The 26819-nt window shown below is 37.9% G+C and overlaps 1 protein-coding gene across 2 annotated transcripts in view; it reads left to right on the top strand.

Annotated features, from left to right (window-relative positions):
* Positions 1-3103: 3103 nt before the first annotated feature.
* LOC143854706 (serine/threonine-protein kinase STY46-like) overlaps positions 3104-26819 on the top strand; it is a 68704-nt gene continuing 44988 nt past the window's right edge. Inside the window, exons 1-6 of one of the 2 annotated variants that reach the window (XM_077364803.1) lie at positions 3104-3538; positions 11418-11532; positions 12786-12886; positions 13040-13159; positions 24373-24427; positions 24567-24677. In XM_077364803.1, coding sequence (XP_077220918.1) covers positions 3345-3538; positions 11418-11532; positions 12786-12886; positions 13040-13159; positions 24373-24427; positions 24567-24677 — 696 coding nt within the window. In that variant the 5' untranslated portion in view covers positions 3104-3344. The remainder of the gene's footprint in view (positions 3539-11417; positions 11533-12785; positions 12887-13039; positions 13160-24372; positions 24428-24566; positions 24678-26819) is intronic. The other variant, XM_077364802.1, reaches the window with a different exon arrangement.

The following is a 26819-nucleotide window of genomic DNA, read 5'->3' as shown; positions in this document are numbered from 1 at the left end:
GCGACAGATCAGTTGCGAAATGCCTTTTGCGATGGGCCCTAGCAAATCCCTATGAAGGGTCAGGTTTTCATGAAAACAATCAGACCCCCGACCCAAGCCGACCCTAGTTGCACCTCTAGTTATGAGTAAGGCAATGAGTTCCGAGCTTCGGATTGTAATCAGATATATCCCAGTTTGTGTTAATCCTTGAACTAATCTAGATGTTTTCATTTAAGGCAAATGCTGATGTGGAGATTGTTTTGATTGACACGTGTTTCGAGGAGTCCACGTGGAAAAAACGGCTTTTGGAGAGGTCGAAGAGGTAGGGTTGTCATCGAGAGATGCGATTGCCAGCTAGGGAGTGCTGTAAGTGGCGAACAGTCGCCTCTGGAATAGGAATAATCGCCTCACAAACAACATTTGAAAAATCTAAGTAAAAAAGCTTATCCACATTCCACAGGCCCTTTTGATTAATGAAACTTGCATCCTTTTTATTTTGATATTGGCACTCCTTTCTTCAATTTCAATCAATGTTGTAAAAACCGGTTCGGGTCACCGGAAAATGTCTTGGTTCGGTCCAAATCAGTATCCAACCATGTTGAACCGAGGTTGAACAGTTGTCACTAAAAAAAAATTAAGAACATTACAAAAATGAGATTTGCTAGCATCCATCTCATAAGGCATTTCGCAGATGGGCTGTTGCATGTGAGAGCAGTCACCTCGTGAATGAAGACAAAATCCGCTGAAAAGTGAGCCTGTGTGGCTCCTCTCACATGCAACAGTCCATCCGCGAAATGCCTTATGGGATGGACGCTAGCAAAGCCCTTTGTAGGAAAAAAACAAAAAACAAATCTTCACACCAAAAATCTCTACATCAAGTGTATAAATTTAAGAAAGACATTATATAAATTTTCACATAACTGACACGAGAACCTCAATGAAAACAATTGTATCAATATATTGGAAAATAATTTGCTATGTTATTGATGTCTAAGAAAGTCCCGGCACACCCATATGAGCTGGGTTTCGTATTTCGGGTTTTTTTTTTAATCTTTAAACCTGGCCCTACCTAAGGTTAAGTCAGGTTTTCCAATTGAAAACCCGACCCTACCCAAGACCCACGGTTTCTAAACTTGACCCATGTTATTTTCAGGTCGGGTCGATGCGGGTCGGATAAAACCCGACGCAAGTTGTAGACCTACTCCTAAGTAGCCATTTTTTATACATATGAAAATTAGCGGGAAAATGATACTTTTATTTTCCTCCTATTTCCCAAAAATTCAGACCCTTACCCATGAAAGAAAAAGCAAAATCAACGACAAATATGTAATCTATTTGGATGTAGAAATTTTTTTTATTGGAAATGGAAAATAAACTTACTAGATTAACTCATTTCCATTGATTTTTTTTCCAAAATTGAAAATTTTCCCTATTTTCATGCAAATTTACAGACCTACTTGTCCTAAAAAAATTTCCCTTAACCTTTTTTTTTTCCTGGGCGTTTGGATATACGGTGAAAATGGAAAAAAAAAAGAAAAAAAAGACTAATCATAAGACAAGAAAAACACATTTTTGCTATTGGACAAATATTCTCTTGTTTTTTATCACTTTGTTTCCATCTATTATCAACCACAAGGGGTTGCATCAATAACAATAATCCACGGGAAGGAGAAAAGGTTAAAGGAGTCTCCATCATAAGACCCACAAAACACACATTTTTCTCATGAACTCAACGTGCCCCAACCACCACCCCTCTCTGTGTTTATATCATGAGAAGTAACTAACATCTCCATTTCCGCTCAAAAGAGGGATAGAAATATCAGTTATAGATCATTCAAAACTGAAAACATCATCCCCGCCGTACATTATCTTCGCCGGCACCTTATATTTATTGATCGCTGCCCTACATTTGTCATCGCCAATATTAGCATCTAATATCGATCAAACGAACAATAACAAGTGAGACCCACTTGAGCCGACCTCCTCCCTAAAAGGTTGATGCAAATGGGGCCCATTAATTACCATGAAATGATGTATTCGCCCCCTTTTCTTCTCTGCACCACCCACATGTAGTGTAAAACTAAAAAGAGCAGTCATAAATAATTTGGATGGGGTTGCCCAGGAAGAAAAGAGGGCGAGCATATCACTTCCCCTAATTATCTTGACAATAAGTGGGACCCACTTGATTTTTCAGACCTTAAAGCAAGTCCCACTTACATAAATAAGATCAAATCGAACAATTAGCGGAACCCCCTCAGGTTCCACATTTTCCATAGGGAAGTGATATATTCATCCCCTTTTCTTCCCAGACACATTCTCTTGTAGTGCAAAAAGAGTAGTCTTAGATACACTAGAGCGGTTGCCACGGCAAAAAGAAAAAGAAAAAAATGAGCGAATATATCGCTTCCCTTCTTCCTACAAGGTGAAGCAAGGGACCCTGTATAGTACATAACATATTAGATCTAATCGGACGGTGATGGCAAGTGGGGCCCACTAAGATCTAACACTTCCATTTCTCATTAGAGTGATGAAATCCCAGTCAACCATGTTAGATAACACTCCGGGTTCCTAAATAGGATGTGTGTATAACTGAGATGCATGTGTTTGGATGCAAGTGTGTGCAATAGGTTCTTGTAATCTATGATGCCTTCAGATTTTCTTAGATTAAGTTTGTAGTATTGTGTGATAAGAAAATAAAGCATAACATACAAACTAATATAGCAAAGAGCAACAGAAAGATATAAAATATAGTTTTTTATGAGCTAATTAAAATAAAATCCAAATGAGTTATCCTTTGAAATTTTAATGAAGTTAGGTGGTCTCCAGCAGAGCGTGAAACCCGATCCCGCAAGACGGAAAGTCTTACAAAGTGGGGCCCACTACTTATAGTAGGGGACATACACGTTAGAATTGTGTATGATTGGAGAGACTGAAGGACTCTGATTGGAGGAGAAGCGAGGTTCGGAAATTGCATCCCGGATTCCAAAAGACTATTAAACAGAAACAATCATACTCTGAAAGAATCCACGTCGACATGTTAATCCAAAAACAACACACAGTACTTTAACCACCTCTATCGATTATGATAACGACACCCCTGGTTTATATTTCTATTTTTATTAACCTTTTTCCTCCCATTTCTCATGCAAAACAAACCAAGCAAAAATAGAAATCGAAAGAAGAAGAAAGAGAAATCCCGAACCTGAATCTCCTTTTTCTCCGTCTTTTCCAAATCTTTCTTTTCACGAGTGATCTCTATCCTTTCTTCTTGTCTTTTAAGATTCGGATCTTAAAAGATCGAGAAAGATAACTTTTTTTTTTTTTTGTCCTTCTGGTTTTTCATTTTTGTGGCTTTTTTAGTGTTAATGGCGTTAGAGGACAACGAGAGCTGTAGTAGTAGGGCAGTGGATTCGTCTTTGAAGAATTCTCGAAAGCAGAGGCAGAAGCTTGAGGTTTATAATGAGGTTCTTAGTCGCCTTAAAGAATCTGATAACGAAGAGGCTAATCTTCCTGGATTTGATGAAGAGCTTTGGATACATTTCAATCGCCTCCCTACTAGGTTTCCAAATCCTCTCCTTTTTCTCTTTCTTTACTTCTAATTTTTCGCATTCTGTTTCTACTCTTTTTGTTCTTTAGATCATTTGTTTTGTCTCTCGATCAATATTATTTAATTTTAGGCTGAATGATTAGTAATCTATTGAACTCGATTTATTCTACTTTTTTTTTTTTCTGTTTATAAATCTCTCTTTCTCTCTCTCTCTCTCTCTCTCTCTCTCTCTCTCTCTCAATTGGAAGTAGATGGTAGAATACTAGAATGTATAAATTGTTGAACGTATAGTATTCTACTCTTTTTTTTTTTTTTTATAAGAAAAATTCTCTTACTCTCTCTTTATCTCTATGTAGTTTCTAGAGTGAAAGTAGATGGTAGAATGGATAAATTCTTATTTACAACCCTCGAAACTCTTCATACCATATTAATTTTTTTCTACAACATACTAACATCATAAATGACAAAAGCTTACAGCTAAAATTCCTCGACGTGCTAATCTCTCTCTCTCTCTCTCTCTCTGATTTTACACGAAATCAAACCCGGGATCTAAGAAATAAATATGAAACCACAATAAACTCGAAATCCAGCAAGTAATATAACTCAACTAAACCTAAGTCTAGGTATGTTGAAAACACATGTAGAACAGAAAATCATATTAGGAAAATTCAGAATTTTTAACAGAGTTGCAATATAAAATCAGAATCAAAACGTATAAGGGCACTACTCGTGCGTATCAGAAAATGCAGGATAACGAAATAATGCCCATGTTTTAGGCGGGGGTAACAAGACTACTTTTGCTTCCAGTAGATATCAGACACAAGTCGATAGGGTTTAATTATTTTGCCTCCTTTGACATAAGAGGGCCAACGAACCACTTCCCATTGGCGGGAGCACGGGACACACCAACCATCAGGAGCCAGGCACGAGGGACATTACCAAAACGCCGACCTCATGAAATTTCAAGATATACCCAGAGTTGCAAAATCTTATTTCAAATACATGTTGAGTCATATTTTTCAAATGAACAATATCATTTCAAAATTTTCATGCAAAGGCCACTAAAGTTAGTCTAAATTACTTACATTGATACACTTTCCCAATTTCTCAGAAGAACGAAACTTATTCACCTACAAACAGGTTTGCCCAAAACTTAGAAACATGCTTAGATGAAGAAAATGAATGCAAATCGTATCCTAGGGCAAATTTCACAAAACAAAACCTAATTTACAATTTCTCCTTAAAAACCCTCAAAGAATATAATTTTCCAACCGTCCGATGGAATTGCCCAAGGCCGGACTCGTTGGAAATCTCGTGAGGAGACTATTTGAAATCCCAGGGTAGATGGCAACCCGAGAGGGGGGGGGGGTGAATTGGGTTTTAAAAACTTTGTGAAAAATATTGCGGAAATGAAAAACTAAATGGCAAATTAAAACTTTAAACACAAATGAAAATAAACCACAAATGCACAATCACAAAATAAATAGAGTGAGAGAAATAAAGAGAGTGCACCCGAGATTTATAGTGGTTCGGTCACTCAAGGACCTACTCCACTCCACCAAGACCTCTTGGTGATTTCACTACGGATTCCCTTAATGACGCCTTTTTTTATTTTCGAACTCTGCCGTCGCGGTCGACCGACCCAATGGCGGTCGTCCAGCGAGGACTACCTATTCGCTCAAAAAATTTGGCTTAAAACCTTTACGCGGTCGTTCGCCCACACCATGCTGGATTTGTTTCTGTCGAAACAGAAACCTATCCGCGGTCGTCCAGGACTGCCCTGGTCAACCAGCCCGATAAATTTTGAGATGCCTGGAATTCCAGGTTCCATCTCGCGGTCGCTCGGCATAGCCCGGTCGACCGGCCTTGTACGAAATTCCTTTTTTACTTTAAAAACTTTAGGGACTTTTGGGCCATGATCTTTGGGATTTATTCTACATTTTCAAGTCTATTTTCAAATACATTTTAACCTATGTATAGTGCCTTTGACATCTCTAAAAATAAGGAGAGGAGTACACACTCTATTTGACTTGAAAAGCACTACAATCTTCGCTTTATCTTCAAGGCTTCAAGTCCACCATGCTTCTTGGATCATCCTAGCTTTGGCACTCCAAATGCATACCAATTTAGCTTCAATGCCTTAATCCAAGCTTCCTTGATTACACACTAATGAGATCTACAACTTAGACAATCAAACTCATTAGAAATACAAAATCACTTGAGATTGGCATCATCAAAACAAGAATGAGATGCCAAGGGTGGGAACCATTGGGCTTACATTCTCCCCCTTTTTTATGATGACAACCCCAAGGGATTTGCCAATAAGCATATACATTTCTCTCCCCCTATGGCATCAATAAAAAGATGGGGCAAGAGACAAGAATCAAGGGAAAGAATATGCAATATATAAACTCCCCCTAAATCAAGAAATACATGCACACATATAACTCCCCTATTTTATTGACAAATATGATAGATGAGGAATATAAAAAAAATATACAATATAAGTTAAAGCTCTCCCCTTTTATAAAAATAATTCCCCCTATCAAAGGTAAAAACTCAAAACAAGAGGGATTTTTTTTTAAAATTATTTTAAAGACAAAACATGCCAAGGAAAGCAAGTAGCCAAGAATACATTTGAACCTTGGGCTTTAATTCATCAAATGCAATGGATATTCAAGATTTAAGCACAAGCCCCTAAACTAAACCAATTTCAAAATGAAATCAAGTTGGGGCTTTGGGAACCGAAGATCTCTTGGTCCCAATGCTATCCCTACTCAATTTTGATGCACATTGGAATTAATAATGCCCATGAAGGCCGCAATAATGGCATCGAATTGAGGGGTTAGCTAGGCTAGTTAAATTATGATATGCACTTCTAGATCTTACACTAGCCTTTTTAAGGATTATATCTATGATCTTATCTCCATTCATAAAGCCATAGAGACACATCATTAGCCTCTCATTTTCATTTTGAAGATGATTTAAATGGTTTGAAAACTCAAATCTTTTATCTTCAAAAGACTTGGATGAACTTGCCATGTTTTGAAAGCTCAATACATGAGTCTCAAGTTTACTCAAGCGACCCTTAAGGGTCTCATTTTCAAGCTTTAAATCTTTTTCCATTTTGGCTTGGGCTTGAAATTTAGAAGAAAAGTTTTGATTTAAAGATTCAAGTTCTTTTTGAATATGAGAAATGTTTTTCTTTAAAGCTTTATTTTTTGACATTTGCAAATCCAAGGTTTCACAAACTTCATTATAAGACATTTCATTATCATTAGAACTTGAACTAGAAGATGGATGGGAGCATACCTCATTTCTATCATCTTCGATGTTGGCCATAAGACATATGGTAGGTTCAACATGGGCCGAGATACAGAAGTTTGATTTTTCTTCCTTGGAGCTCTTACTTGAAGATGAACTAGTGCTATCACTAAGCCCATCCCAATTTGCCACGTGTGCTTTAAACTTCTTCTTCCCATATTTCTTCTTCTTGTTCTTGGGGAGAGGGCATTCCGGCTTTAAGTGTTTGGGTTTGCCACATTCATAGCATCTTATTGGGTCCTCCTTTTTCTTTTCTTCATTTTTCTTTTATTCATTTTTCTTCTTATCTTTTATTCCTTTCTTCTTCCACATTTTCTTAAACTTCTTAAAGGCTTCCAATTCATCGCTATCGGAACTTGAGGAAGAAGATGATGATTTGGCGGTGAAGGCAATGGATTTTCCTTTGTCTTTCTCTTTGAGTTTTAAAGCCTCGGCTTGTTGGTTTTCCCTTCTCTTCATCTTCATTTCATGTGTAATGAGGGATCCAACTAACTCATCTAACTTCACATTGTCAAGATCTTTAGATTCTTCGATCGCTGTGACCTTGGGGTCCCAACTAAATGGAAGACACCGGAGAAGCCTCGTCACCAATTCAAATTTGCATAGGTTTTACCTAAACCTTCAAGCTCATTAACAATATTAGTAAAACGAGAACACATTTCGGAAATGGATTCATTTTCGTTCATTTTAAAAGCTTCTAGATCACTAACAAGAAGACTAACTTTAGACTTTTTGACTTGTGAAGCCCCCTCATGAGTGGTTTCAAGGATTGTCCATATATCCTTAGCCGTTTTACAAGTCTACACCAGATTGAATTCGTTGGGAGATAGAGCACAAAAGATTGTGTTAACTCCTTTAGCATTCAATGCGGCTCTCTTCTTTTGAACGGCCAACCACTCACTTCTATCACTTGTGGGAGGAATGTATCCATCTTCAATTAACTCCCACATTTCAAAGTCTAAGGATTGTAAAAAGAAATCCATCCGGGTTTTCCAATACCCATAATTTGAACCATTAAAGTATGGGGGTCTAGAAACGGATTGTCCTTCAACATATCCTGATGGGGTTGCCATTATCTTTTTCTCTTCTATTTTTGAAAATTTTCAAAAATCTATATAAGAACCTTGGGCTCTGATACCAAGTGAAATCCCAGGGTAGATGGCAACCCAAGAGGGGGGGTGAATTGGGTTTTAAAAACTTTGCCAAAAATATTGCAGAAATGAAAAACTAAATGGCAAATTAAAACTTTAAACACAAATGAAAATAAACCACAAATGCCCAATCACAAAATAAAGAGAGAGAGAAATAGAGAGAGTGCACCCGAGATTTATAGTGGTTCTGTCACTCAAGGATCTACTCCACTCCACCAAGACCTCTTGGTGATTTCAATACGGATTCCCTTAATGGCGGGGAATCAACCCAATTACAAAGGTTCGGCTCCGCCTCGCAAGACTCGCTACGAACCGGAGAAAGCTCCGCGTCTCCAACACTCGCTCTTGAGATGGCTACGCGTCTCTTCGCACTCGCCAAAATACAATGTTCTTCAAAGAAAGTAAACTAAAAATCCCTTTACAAGGGTTACAAAGGATGGATGAAGATGTACAAATATAAGCCTAATCCACTTCCTTGGTTAGAGATGAGAGAGACATTAAAAACACTTTGGTTTGATCTTTTAGATGTTCAAGATAATGCAAAAAGATGTTTAAGAAAGGTTTAGATAGTGTATATATAGCCCATTTGAAAATATGACCGTTTGGGGGTAAAACTGTAAAAAACGGAGTTGAAAAAGTCAACGAGAAAAAGCCCCAATGGCTCTTTTGTCAGGCCGCGGCGGTCGACCGGGCTACAACGGTCGCCCGCCCTTTATCGGGCGCCTTTTTTATTTTCAAAATCTCTGCCGTCACGGTCGACCGACCCAATGGGGGTCGTCTGGCGAGGACTACCTGTTCGCTCAAAAAATTCGGCTTTAAACCTTTACGCGGTCGACCGACCCTTGGCGGTCGTCCGCCCACATCATGCTGGATTTGTTTCTGTCGAAACAGAAACCTATCCGCGGTCGTCCGGGATAGGGCTGCACATGGTTCGGTCCGGTTCGATTTAAGGGTGTTTCTTGAACCGAACCGATCCCATCGGTTTGGTTTTTTCCCAAACCGTAACCGAACCGATAGGCAGTCTAACCGAACCGAACCGAACCGTTATTGACCGGTCCGGTTTGGTTCGGTTCATGGTTTATCTGTATTTGAGCGGTGAAAAAATCACCAAGGGATACAACAATTAAAATTCAATAGTCAGGTCCTCTCCTACTAATCTTCAAAACTAACATGAATGTTGTGGGAATTAATTTGCAAATCATCTTATAAAAATGGAAATGGAAACAAAGAGAGGCAGAGAGCTAGGGTGAAGGGTCGGCCCAAAGATGGAAATGGGGTGAGTCTTTACCTTTTTCAAAACCCACCTCAGTCTTTTCTCCTTTTCAAGATTGGGTTTTTTTTTAAAGAGACAAGAGAGAATGACGAGATCACTATTGTGCTAAGTGGTGAAGGACTGAAGGGTCGGCTGTCAGCGGAGACAAACAGAGAAGGGAGATTTGCATTGAAAAATAAAATTTGAAAGAGAGAGAGAGCTAGGGTTTCTTACCTTTTTCAAAACCCACCTCAGTCTTTTCTCCTTTTCAAGATTGGGTTTTTTTTAAGGAGACAAGAGAAGAGAGAATGACGAGATCACTATTGTGCTAAGTGGTAAGTGGTGAAGGACTGAAGTCTGAAGGGTCGGCTGTTGGCGGAGACAAACAGAGAAGGGAGATTTGCATTGAAAAATAAAATTTGAAAGAGAGAGAGCTAGGGTTTCAACTTTCAACTTTACTTTTCTTATTTTTCTTTCCCCTTTTTTTTGTAATTGTCATATGTCAGTACACCTATTTTGTATTTTGTTTGTAATTGTCATACTTTGTTACCCTTTTTTGGTAATTTTTCATTTAAAACTTACCATTTCTATCACAAATCTAATAAACCGTAATGATTACTATTTTTTTTCTACGTTTGCTAGTAACGTTTGCACCCATTTACTTCTTCCAATCTTTGCATCCGGACGGGCCACAAGCCGAGCAAGTGGAATCGGCGAAGGTGGCTAGCAAATTCTTGTAAAGGTTTGCCCAGCATGGTTTTTTTGCCCAATGTTCTGTACTTCTGTTCACGTTATAAAGGATTAAAGGGGGCGGATGCGTACTTCATGGGGGGTGAAAATATCAACTCCCTTCTGTAATCTGTAATCTTTCATGGTTTTTTACTTTTTTATACGTTTCTAACAATTGCCGGTTCGGTTCGGATTTTTCGGATAAAATTTCTTTGAACCGTAAACCGAACCGATGGGATCGGTTTTCTGATTTTAGAAAACGTAACCGAACCGAGGGGCAAAAAAACCGAACCAAACCGAACCGAAAGGTCCGGTTCGGTTCGGTTTATCGGTTTGAACGGTTTTTTGTGCAGCCCTAGTCCGGGACTACCCTGGTCGACCGGCCCTGTATGAAATTTCTTTTTTACTTAAAAAACTTTAGGGACTTTTGGGCCATGGTCTCTGGAATTTATTCCTAGATTTTCAAATCTATTTTCAAATACATTTTAACCTATGTTTAGTGCCTTTGACATCTCTAAAAACAAGGAGAGGAGTACAAACTCTATTTGACTTGAAAAGCACTACAATCTTCTCTTTATCTTCAAGGCTTCAAGTCCACCATGCTTCTTGGATCATCCTAGCTTTGGCACTCCAAATGCATTCAAATTTAGCTTCAATGCCTTGATCCAAGCTTCCTTGATTGCACACTAATGAGATCTACAACTTAGACAATCAAACTCATTAGAAATACAAAATCACTTGAGATTGGAGTCATCAAAACAAGAATGAGATTCCAAGGGTGGGAACCATTGAGCTTACACTATTCCAACGGGTCCAACCAAGCCACCAGGAATCTGCCGGAAAAGACTCGGTGGCGAAGATAGACAAAATTCTCATTTTCACAACCCTAGGAAACAAGAAATCCTATTCTAGATGTTAATAACCAAAGATTTCAACCCAACTTACCTCCAACGCAAAAATCCGATGTCCGGGGCACCCTTCTCCGGTAAAAATTTCCTTTTCCCTTTTGCTTTCTCCATCAAACCCTCTTTCTTTGTTTCTATCGAAGAAACAAGAAGGCTCTGGTTTATAAAATTTAACTTAAAGTTAAATGACAAAAATATCCTTGTATAATACTTACAAATAAAAAAGACCTAGGGCATTTGGAGTATTTCAATTCTACTTTGTTTTCTTTTTATTAAAAAATTCTCTCTCTCTTTCTCTCTCTATTTAGTTTCTAGACTGAAAGTAGATGGTAGAATGGATAAATTGTTGAGAATTTTGCTTTTGGATGCTATTTAATGTGTTCTTGTACTTAGGCAAAAATCTTCCATTTGAGTCTCTGCTTGTTTAATTTAGTCTTATTTAGTGGAGCTTCTGTTTGTGTGGAAAGATCCTCTTTAGTTATTCATTTATTTAGTGGTTAGTTGAAGTCTTGGGTTGGTGGTGTCTGTAGGTATGCATTGGATGTGAATGTGGAGAGTGCTGAAGATGTTCTCACGCACAAGAGATTAGTGCAGCTGGCACATGACCCTGCAAATAGACCGGCATTTTTTGTTCGTGTAGTTCAGGTGATTTATGGATGGCAAATTTGTGTGGATTTTGTAATGAATTATTGCGACCTTTGATGATTTAAGGTTTCATTGGTTTGCTGTTACTGAGGAACTGTGTTTTTGTTTTGCTTATCTTGATTTATTTTGGATAATGTAGTGTATCTGAGCTGCCGTATTATTAATGGGCTTTTTGTTTATTGGTCAGTGCAAGCTTGGTGATTTGTGATTGTATGACTTTTGCTGTGCATGCGGTGAAATAGATTTCTTACTCTTTATTTTGGAAAGTTATGTTTAAATCGCAGTCACGAGTTCCCCAAAGGATTCACTGAACACAGTTCAAGTTGCTTTACTATCATACTGGCCATTTGGAAGTGGTCAAATTGGGAGGGAAGAAGGTCAAGAAAAAGAGAATGGCTTGGTGGGTTCCCCCTTCATTCGTACACTATCGAGTTAAACTTTGATGGTTGTTCTTTGGGGAATCCAGGACCGAGTGGAGTGGGAGGGTTTTTAAGAGACTGTCTGGAGGGGTCATGTTAGCTTACTCTTGACCCATTGATATGAACGACTCAAATGAAGCCGAGGAGAGGGCTCCTCTCACCAGCATTCAGTTGTGTTTTAGAAGATTTGTGTGTGTGTGTGTGTGTGTGTGTGTGTGTGTGTGTGTGCGCCCGCACGCGCGAGCGAAAACATGGGGCCTTGTACGTTAGCATATTTATTATTTATGAAATTGTGGATGTATCGGGATTTAAAGATTCTTTTGTTCACATTCTTTGGGAGGCTGAAGATGTGGCTGATTATCTTGCTAAGTATGGGTCCAGCAAGAATATATTAATGAAATTGCGGATGTATGTAGGGATTTAATTCTAAATCAATAAAATATGCATCCTGTTCAATTCTACAAATCATTGTGTGGATTGCTCCAGAAATTCATTTGGCAAATGTTCCTTCCTGAACATTCTATTTCGTACACTTCAAAATGTTGTGGCGAGATGTATTTGCTTCAGCATTATAAAATCCACTGAGACTAAATTTGGATACATATTTGAGCCCGAACCTGTTCTTTGAGAATATATTAAAATTTTATTTCGTCATTTTTTTATTCTGTGTTTTCCTTTGTAAATATTACCGTTTAGATAATATCATTTTCACACTTTCTTTATACTGTGGAGTATTGTAGGCTAGTAATTTAGATGAATAGCCTATTCATTCTGCCAAATTATTTTCTTTGTTTTTTTGCTAATGGAAAGGAACTGGCAAATTCTTTTATGCAGGTTTTTCCAGTCAGTATTGGAAATGCAGTTGATTCTTCTCCACCAGACTCCCCAAGAAATGAAGATGGTCAAGGTTCTTCAAGTTACCTTAGCAAAAAGAGGTAGCTAGTTTTATTTGACTTCTATTTTTATAATGGCCTTTGTCAATGCAGTTTATTGACAACTACCCTTTCTCTGACTTGTGATCTTGCTTTAGCTTTCCCCTAAACATCATTAATTATGCTGTTCCATATATGTCCTCATTTGTTCTTCAGCATTCATCCTCCTCCTGCCTTCGGTTCATCAACTAATTTGGAAGCCCTTGCTCTGGAAGCCAACAAAACACATGTTCAGGATGGAGATAGTCGTGTAAATGGAAATACATTCTTTGCTAGGTAATTTCTGTCTAGAAATTGACCTGATGGTTGCAAATGTTTTCCATGGAATGATTGTTTAGGTCAAATGCTTTTGTAATGTAGGAGATCGAGTGGAACATGCAGATCCTTGATCAAATGTTATTGATCTACTCTACCACATGCTTTATGCAATTACAGTTTTTTCTTCTTATTTGTCTTTATACAAATATATGTATGTTCTTTTAGTTGTTTTCCTTAGGTTTTATTCTCTCATATCTTGACCATCTCGGTCTGTTTCAGTAATAAAATTGGCTATCATTCAATATATATATATATATATATTGAGAACCTTGTCTAGTCCGCCGCCCAAAAACACAGTGGGCCCACATTGTTTGGATGATCCAAAGCACTCATTTGATAGGCCCTAACATAGATAGGGTGTGCCCAAAAAATCAGCTGTATTGGATCATCCTAACCCTTTGATTTGTGGAGCTAAAAAATGGACAGATTGTAGAATTTTATACCTGTCCATATTAACCTCTACAAATTGTAGGGTTGGGATGATCCTATGGAGCTGATTTTTTGGGCGCACCCTATCCATGTCAGGGCCTATCAAATGACTTCTTAGGAACACCCAAACAATGTGGGCCCCCACTGTTTTTATGGCCGACGGACTAGATAACTTTTCTAGTCGGCCGACTAGAAACACTTTTCTCATATAATTATATACATAGTGCATATATTTATACCTATATGTATATACATAATTATATATGTTTATATGTGTACACACACGCACACATTAACATCAATATGTATATACACACATATTAACATCATGATAGCATCCTTCAATATTATGCCTGCATGTCACATCGTAGAGAACTTTATGCAAAAGCATTTAATCTAGAAGAAAGACCTACATCGTAACTTATTGCAAGTGTATAAGATTTACATTTGCCACATGTAGTTCTTGCCCTAGGTACATTGGAGGAGGGCTGCAAACTCTCAAGATTTTTTTTTGGTCTTCAAAATGCAAATCATGTGTCTGGGATAGCCATAAGGCTTACAATGTGTGCCCACAACTTCTTGAAGACTCATAAACTACATAAAATCCTAACATGTAGGCCCTCTTTAACTTAAACAAGTAAAAGTGTAAAACCATAATTTCTAGTGACTTCTCACTTAAAACTCACGAAAATAAAAACTAATAACCATAGTTACCAAAAACTTCCCAGTAGGAAGTTTGTCTTGAGAGCTTCCCCTGGAAACTCCCTTCAGAAGCTAAGTTCTTCTTGCTTCTCAAATTTAGGGGAAGCGCGCTTCCCACATGCCTCTTAATTAAGAGTACACTTCCTATTTAGGTGATTATTTGTTCCTAAATGATATTTTTTCCTTTTGATAATGCTGAAGAATCGTATTAAAAAATTATATTTACAACTTGAAAACTGATCTTAAGTTTCAAATGAAAATTATGCGGATCTTTTTCCAAAAACATAACACTAAACATACATCAATAAAACTTGTGAAGCTGTAAAATCATAAAACTTGTAATTCTAATTTGTCACGGAATCATCTTTTCTACCTGTAATCCTTACCTATGTTAACCATTCCTCCCTGACCTACTACAATCCTACTCTTTATATGTACTTCTTGTTCACTTCCAATGAAGCTCCTTACGTGCTTCATGTTGAATTTTGCACAATGACGCTTCACACATTTTCTCTTTACTCTCTTTGAGCTTCTCACTTCCACATTCTCTCTTTTCTAAACCCGTTCACTTCCTGCTTCCGCTTCTCGCATCGCTTACCACTCTGGGAACTATGCTAATAACAAAAATTAACATGTGTGTGAATAGTGACGTGAATAGTAAGCCCTAACTAAAACAAACTACTAGCCCATCTTAATTACATTAAAGTTAAAAACTCCAATATGATAAGTATACCCCAACAAAAAAACCTAATGCACTCCTAATGGGCCCTACCATCAGCTTTAACCCCCCCCCCCTTTTTTTTTGTGAAGGATGGTCCCTTTCACCTATAGGTGCGAGAATCCTGAACCTTTTGTCCTCTTTGATGTAGGATAGGGAAGGGAAATAGAAGAAAGAGGAGAAATAAGTAGAAGAAGAGAAGGTTAGATGTAGAAGAGACGAATTTAAGGAGAAGTAGAAGAGAAAGAGAAGAATAGACGAAGAATAGGGGAAGAAAAGAATAGAAGAATAAGGGGAGAGAAGAAGAATAGGAGAGGAGAAGAAGAAACCTGTAGAGGGGAGAAGCTCTCAATTCAATTAATCATCCAAAAGTTCAAACTCCTAATATAATGAGGCCTATTTATAGGCAATTGAAATAAAATTCCTTTGAAAATAAAATCCTAAAACTAAAACATGGAAATATAAATCTTAGAAACTAAATAATACGGAAAAAAATCCTAATATCTGCATCATTCTCCCCTGCTTGAAAAGAACTCGCCCTCGAGTTCTGATCCGCTTGGATCAAATACGTAGACGACCCACTCAAGTAGTAGTAGTCCTAATCCGTGGGAAGAACTTGCGATAATCGTGAGAGTAGCCTGATATGCTGGCGGAGCAATATGGAAGAAATCGCCCATGTAAAATCATAAATACGCGAACCTTTCCTGAGAATCAATAAAGCTGGGAAAATGGCAACGTACTCCTCCTGGATCGGTGGGATCGGCAAAACAACTATGGGTAGTACCAATCCATGACTGGCCTCAATAACGATATCACATGCTGGTATCAAATCTGGCTCAACAGAATCAACAAGAAAGTCATCTGCTAGAATCGTATCTGGCATAGTGATATGAGGCGGGCAAACATCCAGATCAATTTGCGTAACAAGCTCCTCTGTGTCAGCACAAAGCTCGACAATATGCTTAATCGGCTCAAAGATAGTGCAATCCTCAACAGTATGCTCTCGAACATCCGCCTCAAGTAATGACTCATCAAGCAAGGCACTCGCCTCTGACTCATGGCGGTGCTCGGTCAACTATGTCAAAGAATCAGCTTCACATGGCTCTGCCACAATAGCTGTCTCGACTGTGGAAGTGACAAGCTGTCTCTCTAAATGCTTGGCAACTGATGCTGGGGAAATCTCTGAATCGTCATGCTCGTCGACGTTAGCCTCAACAATCATTGGACTCTCCTGTTCTATATTTGACATCTCTGACTCAGTATCTGCCATCATAGACTCAATATCTGACATAATCAAGGACTCAACTATAATGATCTCATCAACACTAGCATCCGGTTCTTCAATAATACCATCAACAAGTGGTGCGGGGGAAGTAGTGAAGTGGCTCTGCAAATCTGACTCACGCACGCGACGCTCCAAATATCTGTTTTCTGCTTCAATTGTGGTCTCTCGTGCACGACGGGCTGCCTCCTCACGTACCAACCTCACCTCGTAGTGATAAAGAGGCACTGACGCATAAGCTCTCAGAAAATTATGACGGACATCCACCCATTGACTGTATGGAGGTTCGCCTAAGTTACGGCTCTGTGTTACCATGTGTGTCCAAAATGACTGAGCTTGTCCTCTTATAGTTTTCCTGAGTCCGTAGATGGGTGCGCGGTCATCATAGTGGTAGTACACATAATAAGCATCTAAAGCATAGATCCACTGTAGACATGCGTCCTCATAATAGCTATAGTGAGTCTGGCCTTTCAAATAACTATCGTCGTACCCATCAAAATATGGAACAAATGGTGGAGCCATAAGGATCGGTGTCGAAAACTGAAATCAACTGTCTGATCTGTCTGTCATGTCGAAAGGAAGACACTACTTTCGCGGATCTCAGATCGGACTCTTGGATAGCTCGGATCAATGGTCGGACCAAAACGGTTGGACGGCCAAAGTTGATCGTTGTAGTGCTTGCACTAACTGCTGACTGCTGAAAGTAGGCTGGATATACTCGAAAAGTTGCTACGAACAACTTTCGTGTTTATGGCGAAACCCAATTGTGAGCGAAAATGGCTCGGGTGAGGAGAGAGAAAATAGTGAGAGAAAGTGAGAAAAAGAAAATGAAAATTCAATTTCTGTGTTTTTTTTTGTGCCTTTTTTTTTTGACAACAAGGAAGGCTAGATTCAATGAATAAAGGGGGGTGTCCAAGGGGAATAAGCGGTGGGGTGATATTAGGTGAAAATAAATAATGGGGCTGTCCAACGGAAAATTAGGGGGAGGGGGAGTAAAATAAAGTAACTCACTTAATGTGAGGGGGATGTGAAATGAGGGAAAGAATAGGGGGTCGAAATCTGTTATATATTAGTATAAGAGGGTGGCCAAAATGGAAAACAAGGGCGTGGTATAAGAGAGTAACTTATCTTATATGTTAAGAGGCATAAAGGCATAAAGGTGGATGGTGAAGTTAGGCTAGGGATTGATGGCGGCTCTAAAAAGGTTATGTCTGTTTTTTTTTTTAAAATGGTTCTGATTTTTTTTTGGGGAGAGGGGTGCCTAAAGATAAAAGAGGGGGGATTAATTGCCTAAAAATGCAGGATCTCACAAAGAAAAGCTCTGTACCAATTTGATGTAGGATAAGGAAGGGAAATAGAAGAAAGAGGAGTAGAAGAAGAGAAGTTTAGATGTAGAAGAGACGAATTTAGGGAGAAGTAGAAGAGAAAGAGAAGAATAGACGAAGAATAGGGGAAGAAAAGAAGAGAAGAATAAGGGGGGAGAAGAAGAATAGGAGAGGAGAAGAAGAAACCTGTAGAGGGGAGAAGCTCTCAATTCAATTAATCATCCAAAAGTTCAAATTCCTAATACAATGAGGCCTATTTATAGGCAATTGAAATAAAATTCCATGGAAAATAAAATCCTAAAACTAAAACATGGAAATATAAATCCTAGAAACTAATCAATATGGAAATAAATCATAATATCTGCATCATTCTTCCACTAATTTTCTTGTTGTATATTGTAGGTGTACTGACTGGCTTGTAATTTGAATTCCCGGTTTGGCAACTGGGGTGGGGGGGTGAATTGGTTGTCTTTATAAAGATTTTGCCTTTTTCGAGACTTTTCCAATTTCACCCTAGTTTTATCCTTTCTTAATCAAGTTTGATTAGTTGATTTTGATTAAAACTAATAGCAAGGTATATGCTCAACAACCTATTAGATTTACAAGCTTGATTAGGAGGTAATTGGCCCAATTAGCAAGGTATAAATATCCAAGTGAAACAAAAAAAAGGCGGCCGAGTGCACGAACTCCCTCCATTGCGGAGCCTGGGGAGGGCTAGATGTACGCAGCCTTACCCCTGCTTTGAAGAGAGGCTGTTTCCATGTCTCGAACCAACGCTAAGTAATTAAGATAATGATGATATGATCATGAAACCACTCAAAAGACAGAGAAAGAGAGATATACACCAAGAGAGAAGAGAACACACAAGGGTTTTTAAGTGGTTCGGTCTTTAACATAAGATCTATTCCACTGTTACCAAGTTTGGCTCCCTGAGGTATTCCACTATATGAAGATTGGTACAATGAGGATGGCTCCGCGTTCTCCACACTTGCCCACAAAGAAGGCTCCACGTCTCCGGGCATTCGCCAACAATCCCTCCTTAGTGGCCAAGATTTGAGCCCTTATAAACGTCCAAAGGATTTAAGAATGGCGCCCTATTCACCGTTACAATGAAGCTCACAAGAAGAAAGATAAGTTTTAGCCTCTTGATAGGCTTGATTACAAGTTGTAGCTCATACAAAGATTCACTCAAAGAAGATTACAAGTATAGCCTAATCCAATCTCAATTGGGTTTATTCAAGATCAAGGCACAAGTGAGGATTGGAGAGAGATATTTGACCTAAATTGGATAAACAAGTTTATACAAGGGTTTATTAGAGTTGGAAAATCATTAGTCTCAAATTTGAAGTCAATATGATGCATATATACAGAGATCCAACTCAAACTAGCCGTTGAAGGGCATTTTGGTAAATACTGGGTCATTTGGAAACTAGCCGTTATAGCCCCAACGGTATATTTTTCAATCGGGTCCAGTCGACTTCCCGAAGGCAATTTTGTTTTATTTTTAAAAACAGTTTAAAAGGGGTCCAGTAGACTGGTGGGGGTCCAGTCGGCTGCCCTAAATCACTTCTCAGTGTATTTTCGAAATAGAACGTAATGGCCAGTCAGTCAGGTCCAGTCTGTTGGGGGGTCCGGTCGCCTGGTCTGCATAGAAACTAGTTTTTCCTATTATGTGCAGTCAGTTTGTAAAATTCATATCTCTCTCGTTTCTTATCAGATTTCGAAGTTTTTGTACTCTACAGATGTCATAAGAATAAGAGGAATCTCAACTCAACTCAACTCAACAAAGCCTTTGTCCCAAACTAGTTGGGGTCAGCTAAATGAATCCTTTAGAAAAATTTCATGAAGAATGTGAAAGGAATCTATCCGGCTCTAATCCTGGCTCTTGTTGGGTTCTTCTACGTGGATCATTTTCTTCCAGTCTATCCTATCCAAGGTCATGTTCTCTGTTATGGTCCTAGCTATCAAGTCTTTCCTCACTGTTTCTACCCAAGTTGTTTTTGGTTTGTCCCTACCTCTTTTTACTCCATCAATTTGGCACGAGTCGCCTCTTCTCACGAGAGCATCCAAAGGCCTATGTTGGATATGTCCAAACCATCTTAAGCAGTGCTCTCTCATCTTCTCCTCAATTGGTGCCACCCCCACCTTTTTACAAATGTCTTCATTTTTAATTCTTTCTAACCTTGTGTGGCCGCACATCCATCTAAGCATTCGCATCTCCGCTACACTCATCTTATGACTGTCTTATAAAACTTTCCCTTCACTGCCTTGCGAAGCTTATTGAACCTTGTGTGGCCGCACATCCATCTAAACCAATCACGAAAGTTTCATAAGGGGACTGGAGCAGGCTACCATGAGACAAAAGATCCTGATTTGACATTAGAAGTATATTGATTGTTCCCCAATAACCGAATACTTTTTCCTGTAAAGACTGCATATTCGATTCCATCCATAAATCCATTTTCTTCCTTATGAGCTCTAGTATTGATAAGAATTCTAGTTCTTACTCTTCATATGTTATGGTATGAATATACCATACCAATTCGTTGTATCTGGATGATGACATTCCATTGATACAAAGCACACAGCACCTAAAAATTTCCCTTCTCTTTTTTATTGAAATGAAAGAGAAAAAATAGATTTCCAGTCACGAAATCAAAAATTCAGGGCCAATTGGACAATTAACTATTTTGAATTCATGAACGGTTCTTTGGTTTGGATCTCCAATCTTGTTTCCATAATGTAATGGCATAAGAAAATAAAATTGATACACGACTAATACTAATCAGTATCAATTACCAATTCTTTTCAATAATGAATCCTTTTCAATTTCAATTATGCAATTATAACAACAATTATGTGTATATGTAAACCCTAGGGTAAAAATTGTTACACAGAGACCTTACCTAGTCAGGTATATTCCTATAGAGAATCATCGTGATTCAACCTTTCATTGAATATGCAAAAGTCAACATGTGTGGCTGTCATCACATGCAAAACTCGGGCGCGAAATGGCTTTTCGCGAAAGTGGCTAGCAACTCCCATGTAAAATATGGCATGCACTGAATTATCAAACATGCACGACAGCTAATGTTTTTTATGTTGTTAAACCATTATAGGTGGTTTTTTGCTTTTGTGATGATTTTTAGTATGTATTTATGCTTATTCTAGAACTTCCTGAAATTTAATCAGAAATTTCCGTCATTTGCATATGTTTTTATAATTTTGCAAGATTTCCACCGAAATTTTCAACCAAAACTGAAATGTTTCCCTTTCCATGCTGATCGGTATCGAAATCGAAATTTAAAACCTTGCCTATAAATTGCCTTCTTGAGTCTAAAGACAAACCAGCTTTGTCTGCATCTTCAAAGCCTTTTGGATGCTCTATATATACCTCTTCTTTTAGCAACACATGACTAAAAGCATTCTTCATGGCCATCTATCTAACAGCCCACCCAAATGTCTTGACTAATATCAAGCCTTGTTGTTGTATTCTTTACTATCGAGTTGAACATCTCATCATAGTCAGGTCATTTTCTTAGGTTAGCCTTGATCTGTACCTATCTATGATCCCATCAACCTTTTGTTTCACCATGAATACCCACTTGTAGCCTACCACATTCTTGCATGCTGGTCTATAAACTATGATTTGTGGACACGGACACAAGTGTCGCATGTCGACGCGGACACGGCAAACCTCCAAAATTTATAAACTGGGACACAACTAAAATAGAATGTATATATGATACAACAACAAATATTAGTTAAAAAGAGCTAAAAAGAGTTTATAATAAAAGAATAGTTAATAATAAAAGAGGTAAACACAATATGCAATAATAAAACAGAATGTCACACTTGACACGGCACAAAAACGTGTCCACACACCCACATTAATTCTAACACTTACAACATTACATTTAAAAGTGTCCAAAGGAGTGCCGACACGGGTCTACAAGCGCAGGACACGTTTGTCAGCAATAAATTCGAAGTGTCGGCTAAATCCTAGTCTATAAACAATGTCCCATGTGTCGTTATGACACAATGCCCAAGATTTGCTGTTGTTCGGTAGGACACGTGTCAGCAATAAATTCGAAGTGTCGGATAAATCATAGTCTATAAACAATGTCCCATGCGTTGTTATGATACAATGCCTAGGATTTGCTGTTGTTCCTATATTCTGAACAGGGTTTAAATCTTATTCCCTCTACCATTGCTTCTCAACACCTGTCATTGTTTACTGCTTCACTAAACGTCCCGGGCTTTGTTGTTGCTGCTATATTCAGAGCAATTAAGGTTTTCTGAACTTCCCTATGCTTCTCAAGAATATATTATTTCTTATATGGTGTTACAGAGTGAGTAGCAATAGTGGGGGCCGTTGTTTTGAAAATCTTACGATTTACAATTCAAATCAAATCTTATGCATAACGATTTGAATCCCATGATTGAATCTTAATTTGTATGAATCTTATGATTTTTGATTGAATCTTTCGATTCATACGATTTATCCACATTAAGTTTTGTATCGGGAAATGATTTCAGCGCTACCATGTTTTGATAAAGATGCACGAAGCATCTTGTCGTTTAGTATTTAAAGGCTTGTAAGAGCTTTTTGATAACTGAAATATTCTTCTGACAACACTTTAAATACTAAAAGTTAAGATGCTTTGCGCGTCATTATCAAAACATGGTAGCGCCGAAATCATTTCCCTTTGTATAAAAAAAAAAAGGATTTTCTTTCGAAAGACCTCATTTCCTTTCTACATTACAAGAAGCCTTCAAAATTCCTCTCATTAGAAGGAAGAAAACAGAGGAGTAAAAGTTCGAACGAATCGAACCAGTCATAAAAATGACATTGGCATAAATTGACAAGGTGATATTTCCATTTCTTCATCAGAAAATGAGTCTGTTTTGAAGCTAGAATCGCTTTTCCTTGATATTTGACATGATGCATGAAAGGATCCTTGAACAACCATAGGGTCTTCTGAAAATCATTACGAAGCACTGTTCCACATTCATTCGTGAAGGTACTCCCCAAGGGGTTGTGGATTTTTTTTCTACCAATTGGGGCCCTCCCTTCACCATCCCGATGGGTTAAGCACAGTGCATATGCCTCAGGACATTACTTACATCGAGGTGGGAGGCGACTATAATGAGAACAACACAAACGATTCGGGTCTTTTATGATTGATATTTGTCATTTGATGTTTGTGACTTTGAGAATTGATATGATCTTGTGTCTTTTTTTATTTAAGATAATTATCCAATATGCATGGGTTTAGATGAGAAATAGATGATTAGTATGCGTCAAGTTTGTTGGCAAACAATTCGTATTACGATATTTTTTTTTGTATGGCAAATTATGATATTGAATGGCTAATCATGGTAGTTTCTCTTTGAATTAATGACATTTGATGAAAAATGAATAATTGGCTATTTTTTATTCTTTAATTTGTTTATTATACATATATATATATATATATATATATATATATATATATATATATATTTATGAATGAATCTTACGATTTACAATATTCACGATCTGATGCGATTCGATCCCTATTATGATTTATGATTTGATTCCGATTTTGAAAACATTGGTGGGGGCATCCGTGGGAGCAGATAATGTTGGAACGACTGTCTCTGAAGGGATAGGCTCATCCATAGATAGCACTTCACAAGATATTTCCCCCTTAATCTCATGACGGATAGTTGGTGGGTCATAAAATTGGAACTCATCGGATGTTACATGGAGTGAGATTAAAATTTTGCTAGTTGAAAATGAATAGCAGCGACAACCTCTGTTATTATCACTATATCCCACAAAAGTACAACTAACAGTATTGGGGTGAGTTTCTTTTGAGTGGAAGATGGCCATGTACATAATGCATATAGCCCCTCAATCTTATAAAGGAATAATCAGGTTCAATGCCAGAGAGTACCTGAGTAGGTGACATCTGATCAAGAGTGGTGGAAAGGATTTCCTAGTGTTGGATTGACCAATAATCTTGAGTAACCGGTAATGGCCTACGGCACTTGATGTGAGTGTTATAGATGCAAAAATAACCTTTCCAAACAATGAACTAGTGATTGAGATAGCCTGCTTTTCCGTAAACTGAAAAAGAATACCTATGCCAATATTGTTTTAATCCATGACATGGGATGCTAATGTTTTTATTAATTATATATTCTCAACTGATTGTTTTACTCCTCTCTTATTTCACAGCTGTCTTCTGATTTCTTGTGACCTATATTTTTTTTTTGTTTTTATAAATTTGTGTGAAATTTGATCCCTTGACCGTAGTGTTGTACTACACTTGTGGCACCATGATGCTGGTATTGTTAATGGTTTTCATATACTATATATCATTTATCATCTCTTTGTTCTATTCTGTTCTCTTTTCCTTATGGATTTGTAATGAATGAGAGTGGATATCCACTTTTGTATTAGTTTAAGTAAGCATTATTAAGCATGTGCTTATATGATGCTTTACTGCATTGATTTCATAAAATATTTCCTCTAGATACTGGGATTTGAAATTAGTTTCATTATGCTATTGTAGATTCACCACTAATTGACTTCAATAATGTCAGTCATAGTTATTCTTTTTATGTTTCCTTCGAAGGTTCACTTTGTTAAGCAAATATGTAACTTCTTGACATGGGCAGGATTTTTGAACTGGATTCATGTTTTTGTATTCTGATAATCATATAGGCCCATGCATGAAATCACATTTTCAACAGAGGACAAGCCTAAGCTTCTTAGTCAGGTAATTGACTGTTTTTATTCTAGTAAGTCATTTCTCTTTTCTTATGCATCTAAGCTACAATAAGATTGTATTTCCCCTCATATCCCATTATCCCTTTCTTTGAATTAATTCGTGGGTTTCATCTTTAATATAATTGTAGTTGACTTCCTTGCTCTCTGAGATTGGTCTAAACATTCAAGAGGCACATGCTTTTTCTACGGTGGATGGCTACTCATTAGATGTCTTCGTTGTCGATGGTTGGCCATATGAGGTATCTTTTACATGCTTATCATTGAATTTTTTCTAATTTTATGGGCCTAATAGTCTTGGGAGAATTATTGCTATGACTTCATGACAAACCTAGATGTTGTACTATTTCTTACTATTGATTATCACTAAGGAAGAGCAGTCTTGGGGGAACCATACTCATCATTGAGGTGGTTGAAGAATATCACACATTATGAAGCTGCAATTTCATTTTGAGAATTTGGAAACCAACTGAACTAATGTGTGGTGCAGAGTGCTTTCATATGTACACTATTATGCAAGTCTTCCCTAAGAATAGCAGACCCTTAATCTACTGGATGTGTCAAATATATTTTGTTTGCGAAAAAAAAGTTTACTTTTCCTCGTGGTAAAGAATTAGGAACTGTTAAAGTATAAAAGATGGGAGCTGATATTTCCGCTCCACTTTTAGACTAATCCACTCCAACTTGGAGTGGATTGGTCTAAAAGTGGAGTGGAAATATCCAAAGCATAGGGGAGTTGATATTTCCGCTCCCCTTTTAGACCAATCCACTCCAAGTTGGAGTGGATTTTAGACCAATCCACTCCAAGTTGGAGTGGATTGGTCTAAAAGGGGAGCGGAAATATCAATTTCCAAGATTCTCCAATAGCTTAAGCTGTTGGAGTAACTGGTTGTTTCACATGGTATCAGAGCCAAATGTCCTAAGTTCAAACCTCCTTGATAGTAAAATCCACATGCAATGACCAAACCCAAAAGAGGGGCCACATGTAGGCCAACCCTAAAAAAGAGGGGCCACACGTGAGGGGGAGTGTCAAAGTATAAAAGATTCTCCAACAGCTTAAGCTATTGGAGTGGTTGTTTCACAGGAACTATATGCATCATTGAGGTGGTTGAATACTATCACTGATATTATGAAAATTCTATTTCATTTTGAGAATTTGGAAGTGAACTAAACTAATTTAGCTCATGGTGTGTTGCGAAGTATTTTCATGTTTATACTATTGTGCAAGTCTTCCCTAAGAATTAGGAGCCCCTTAAATCCATTGGCCGTGTCGAACCAATTTTATTTGGGGTAAAAAAGAAGGTTCTCCCATGTTCTGAAGATTGGAGATGGATGATTCTTAAGTATTGGTCAAAAAGAATGTTCGTATCCTATATCTAATTTTGTTTTATGTCAGTCATTGTCTCCTTATCACTCCTTTCTAGTTGTATTGTCTTCTGTATATGTGCCTTCTAGAGTTGTAGATGCTTTATCTCATCCTAAATGGAGGGATGCTATGTACAAGGAGATGGGAACTCTAGAAAAATGACACTTTGGAATTAGTGGACCTTCTTAGAGGATAGAAGGTAGAAACCAATGGGATATGATTGGGTGTATACTGTAAAATATAAGTAGGATCGATTGGTCGACAGTTTCAAGGCTTGTCTTGTTACCAAAGTATACACACGACCCATGACATTGATTACTAGGAGACATTTGCACCAGCTACAAAAATGAATCTACAAAAATGAATTTTATCCTAGTATTATTTTCTATAGCAGCAAAACTTGATTGTTCTATTCATCAACCTTGATTGTTCTTTCTTCGCGGGGATCTAGAGGAAAAGGTCTATATGTCTTCTCCTCCAGGTTTTCAGTTTCCAGGTGCACAATGAAAGTTATGCAGGTTAAAGAAAGAACATTATTGTCTCAAACAATTCCCCCAGGCATAGTGTGAGAGGTTTAGTAATGTGGTAAAAAAGGCTAGATATTCACAATGCAAGGTTAATAGTGATAGTTTGCTAAATGAACAAATCGAGGTACAGTTGCACGAATTGTGTATGTTGATGATATTGTGGTTACTGGTGTTGAATGTGAGGAGATTCATAGGTTAAACAATCGACTATGATCTGAATTTGAGATTAGGAAAATACATTCTAGATCTTTTAAAGGAAACAAACAACCCAGGAGTGAAGCTAACAACGACACTCATCGAGCAAAATCTGTAACGCCCCAACACGACCGTGTAGATATTGTCCGGTTCTAGGCCACAGCCCTCCCCGGTTTTGTTTTTCCCGCCGAAAACGCGTCTACACAGGGAATGGGGGTCTACAACATATAACCCAGGAATCTCTCCACTTCTAATGTGGGACTATTACAATCCACCCTCTTAAAGGGCCCAATGTC

Source organism: Tasmannia lanceolata, unplaced genomic scaffold (genome assembly GCF_043159265.1).
Source record: "Tasmannia lanceolata isolate RefF3 unplaced genomic scaffold, GAP_Taslan_0.1 ptg000020l, whole genome shotgun sequence".
NCBI classification, from domain to species: domain Eukaryota; kingdom Viridiplantae; phylum Streptophyta; class Magnoliopsida; order Canellales; family Winteraceae; genus Tasmannia; species Tasmannia lanceolata.
The sequence above is the reverse complement of the archived record's forward strand: the minus strand, read 5'-3'. Positions and strand labels throughout refer to the sequence as shown.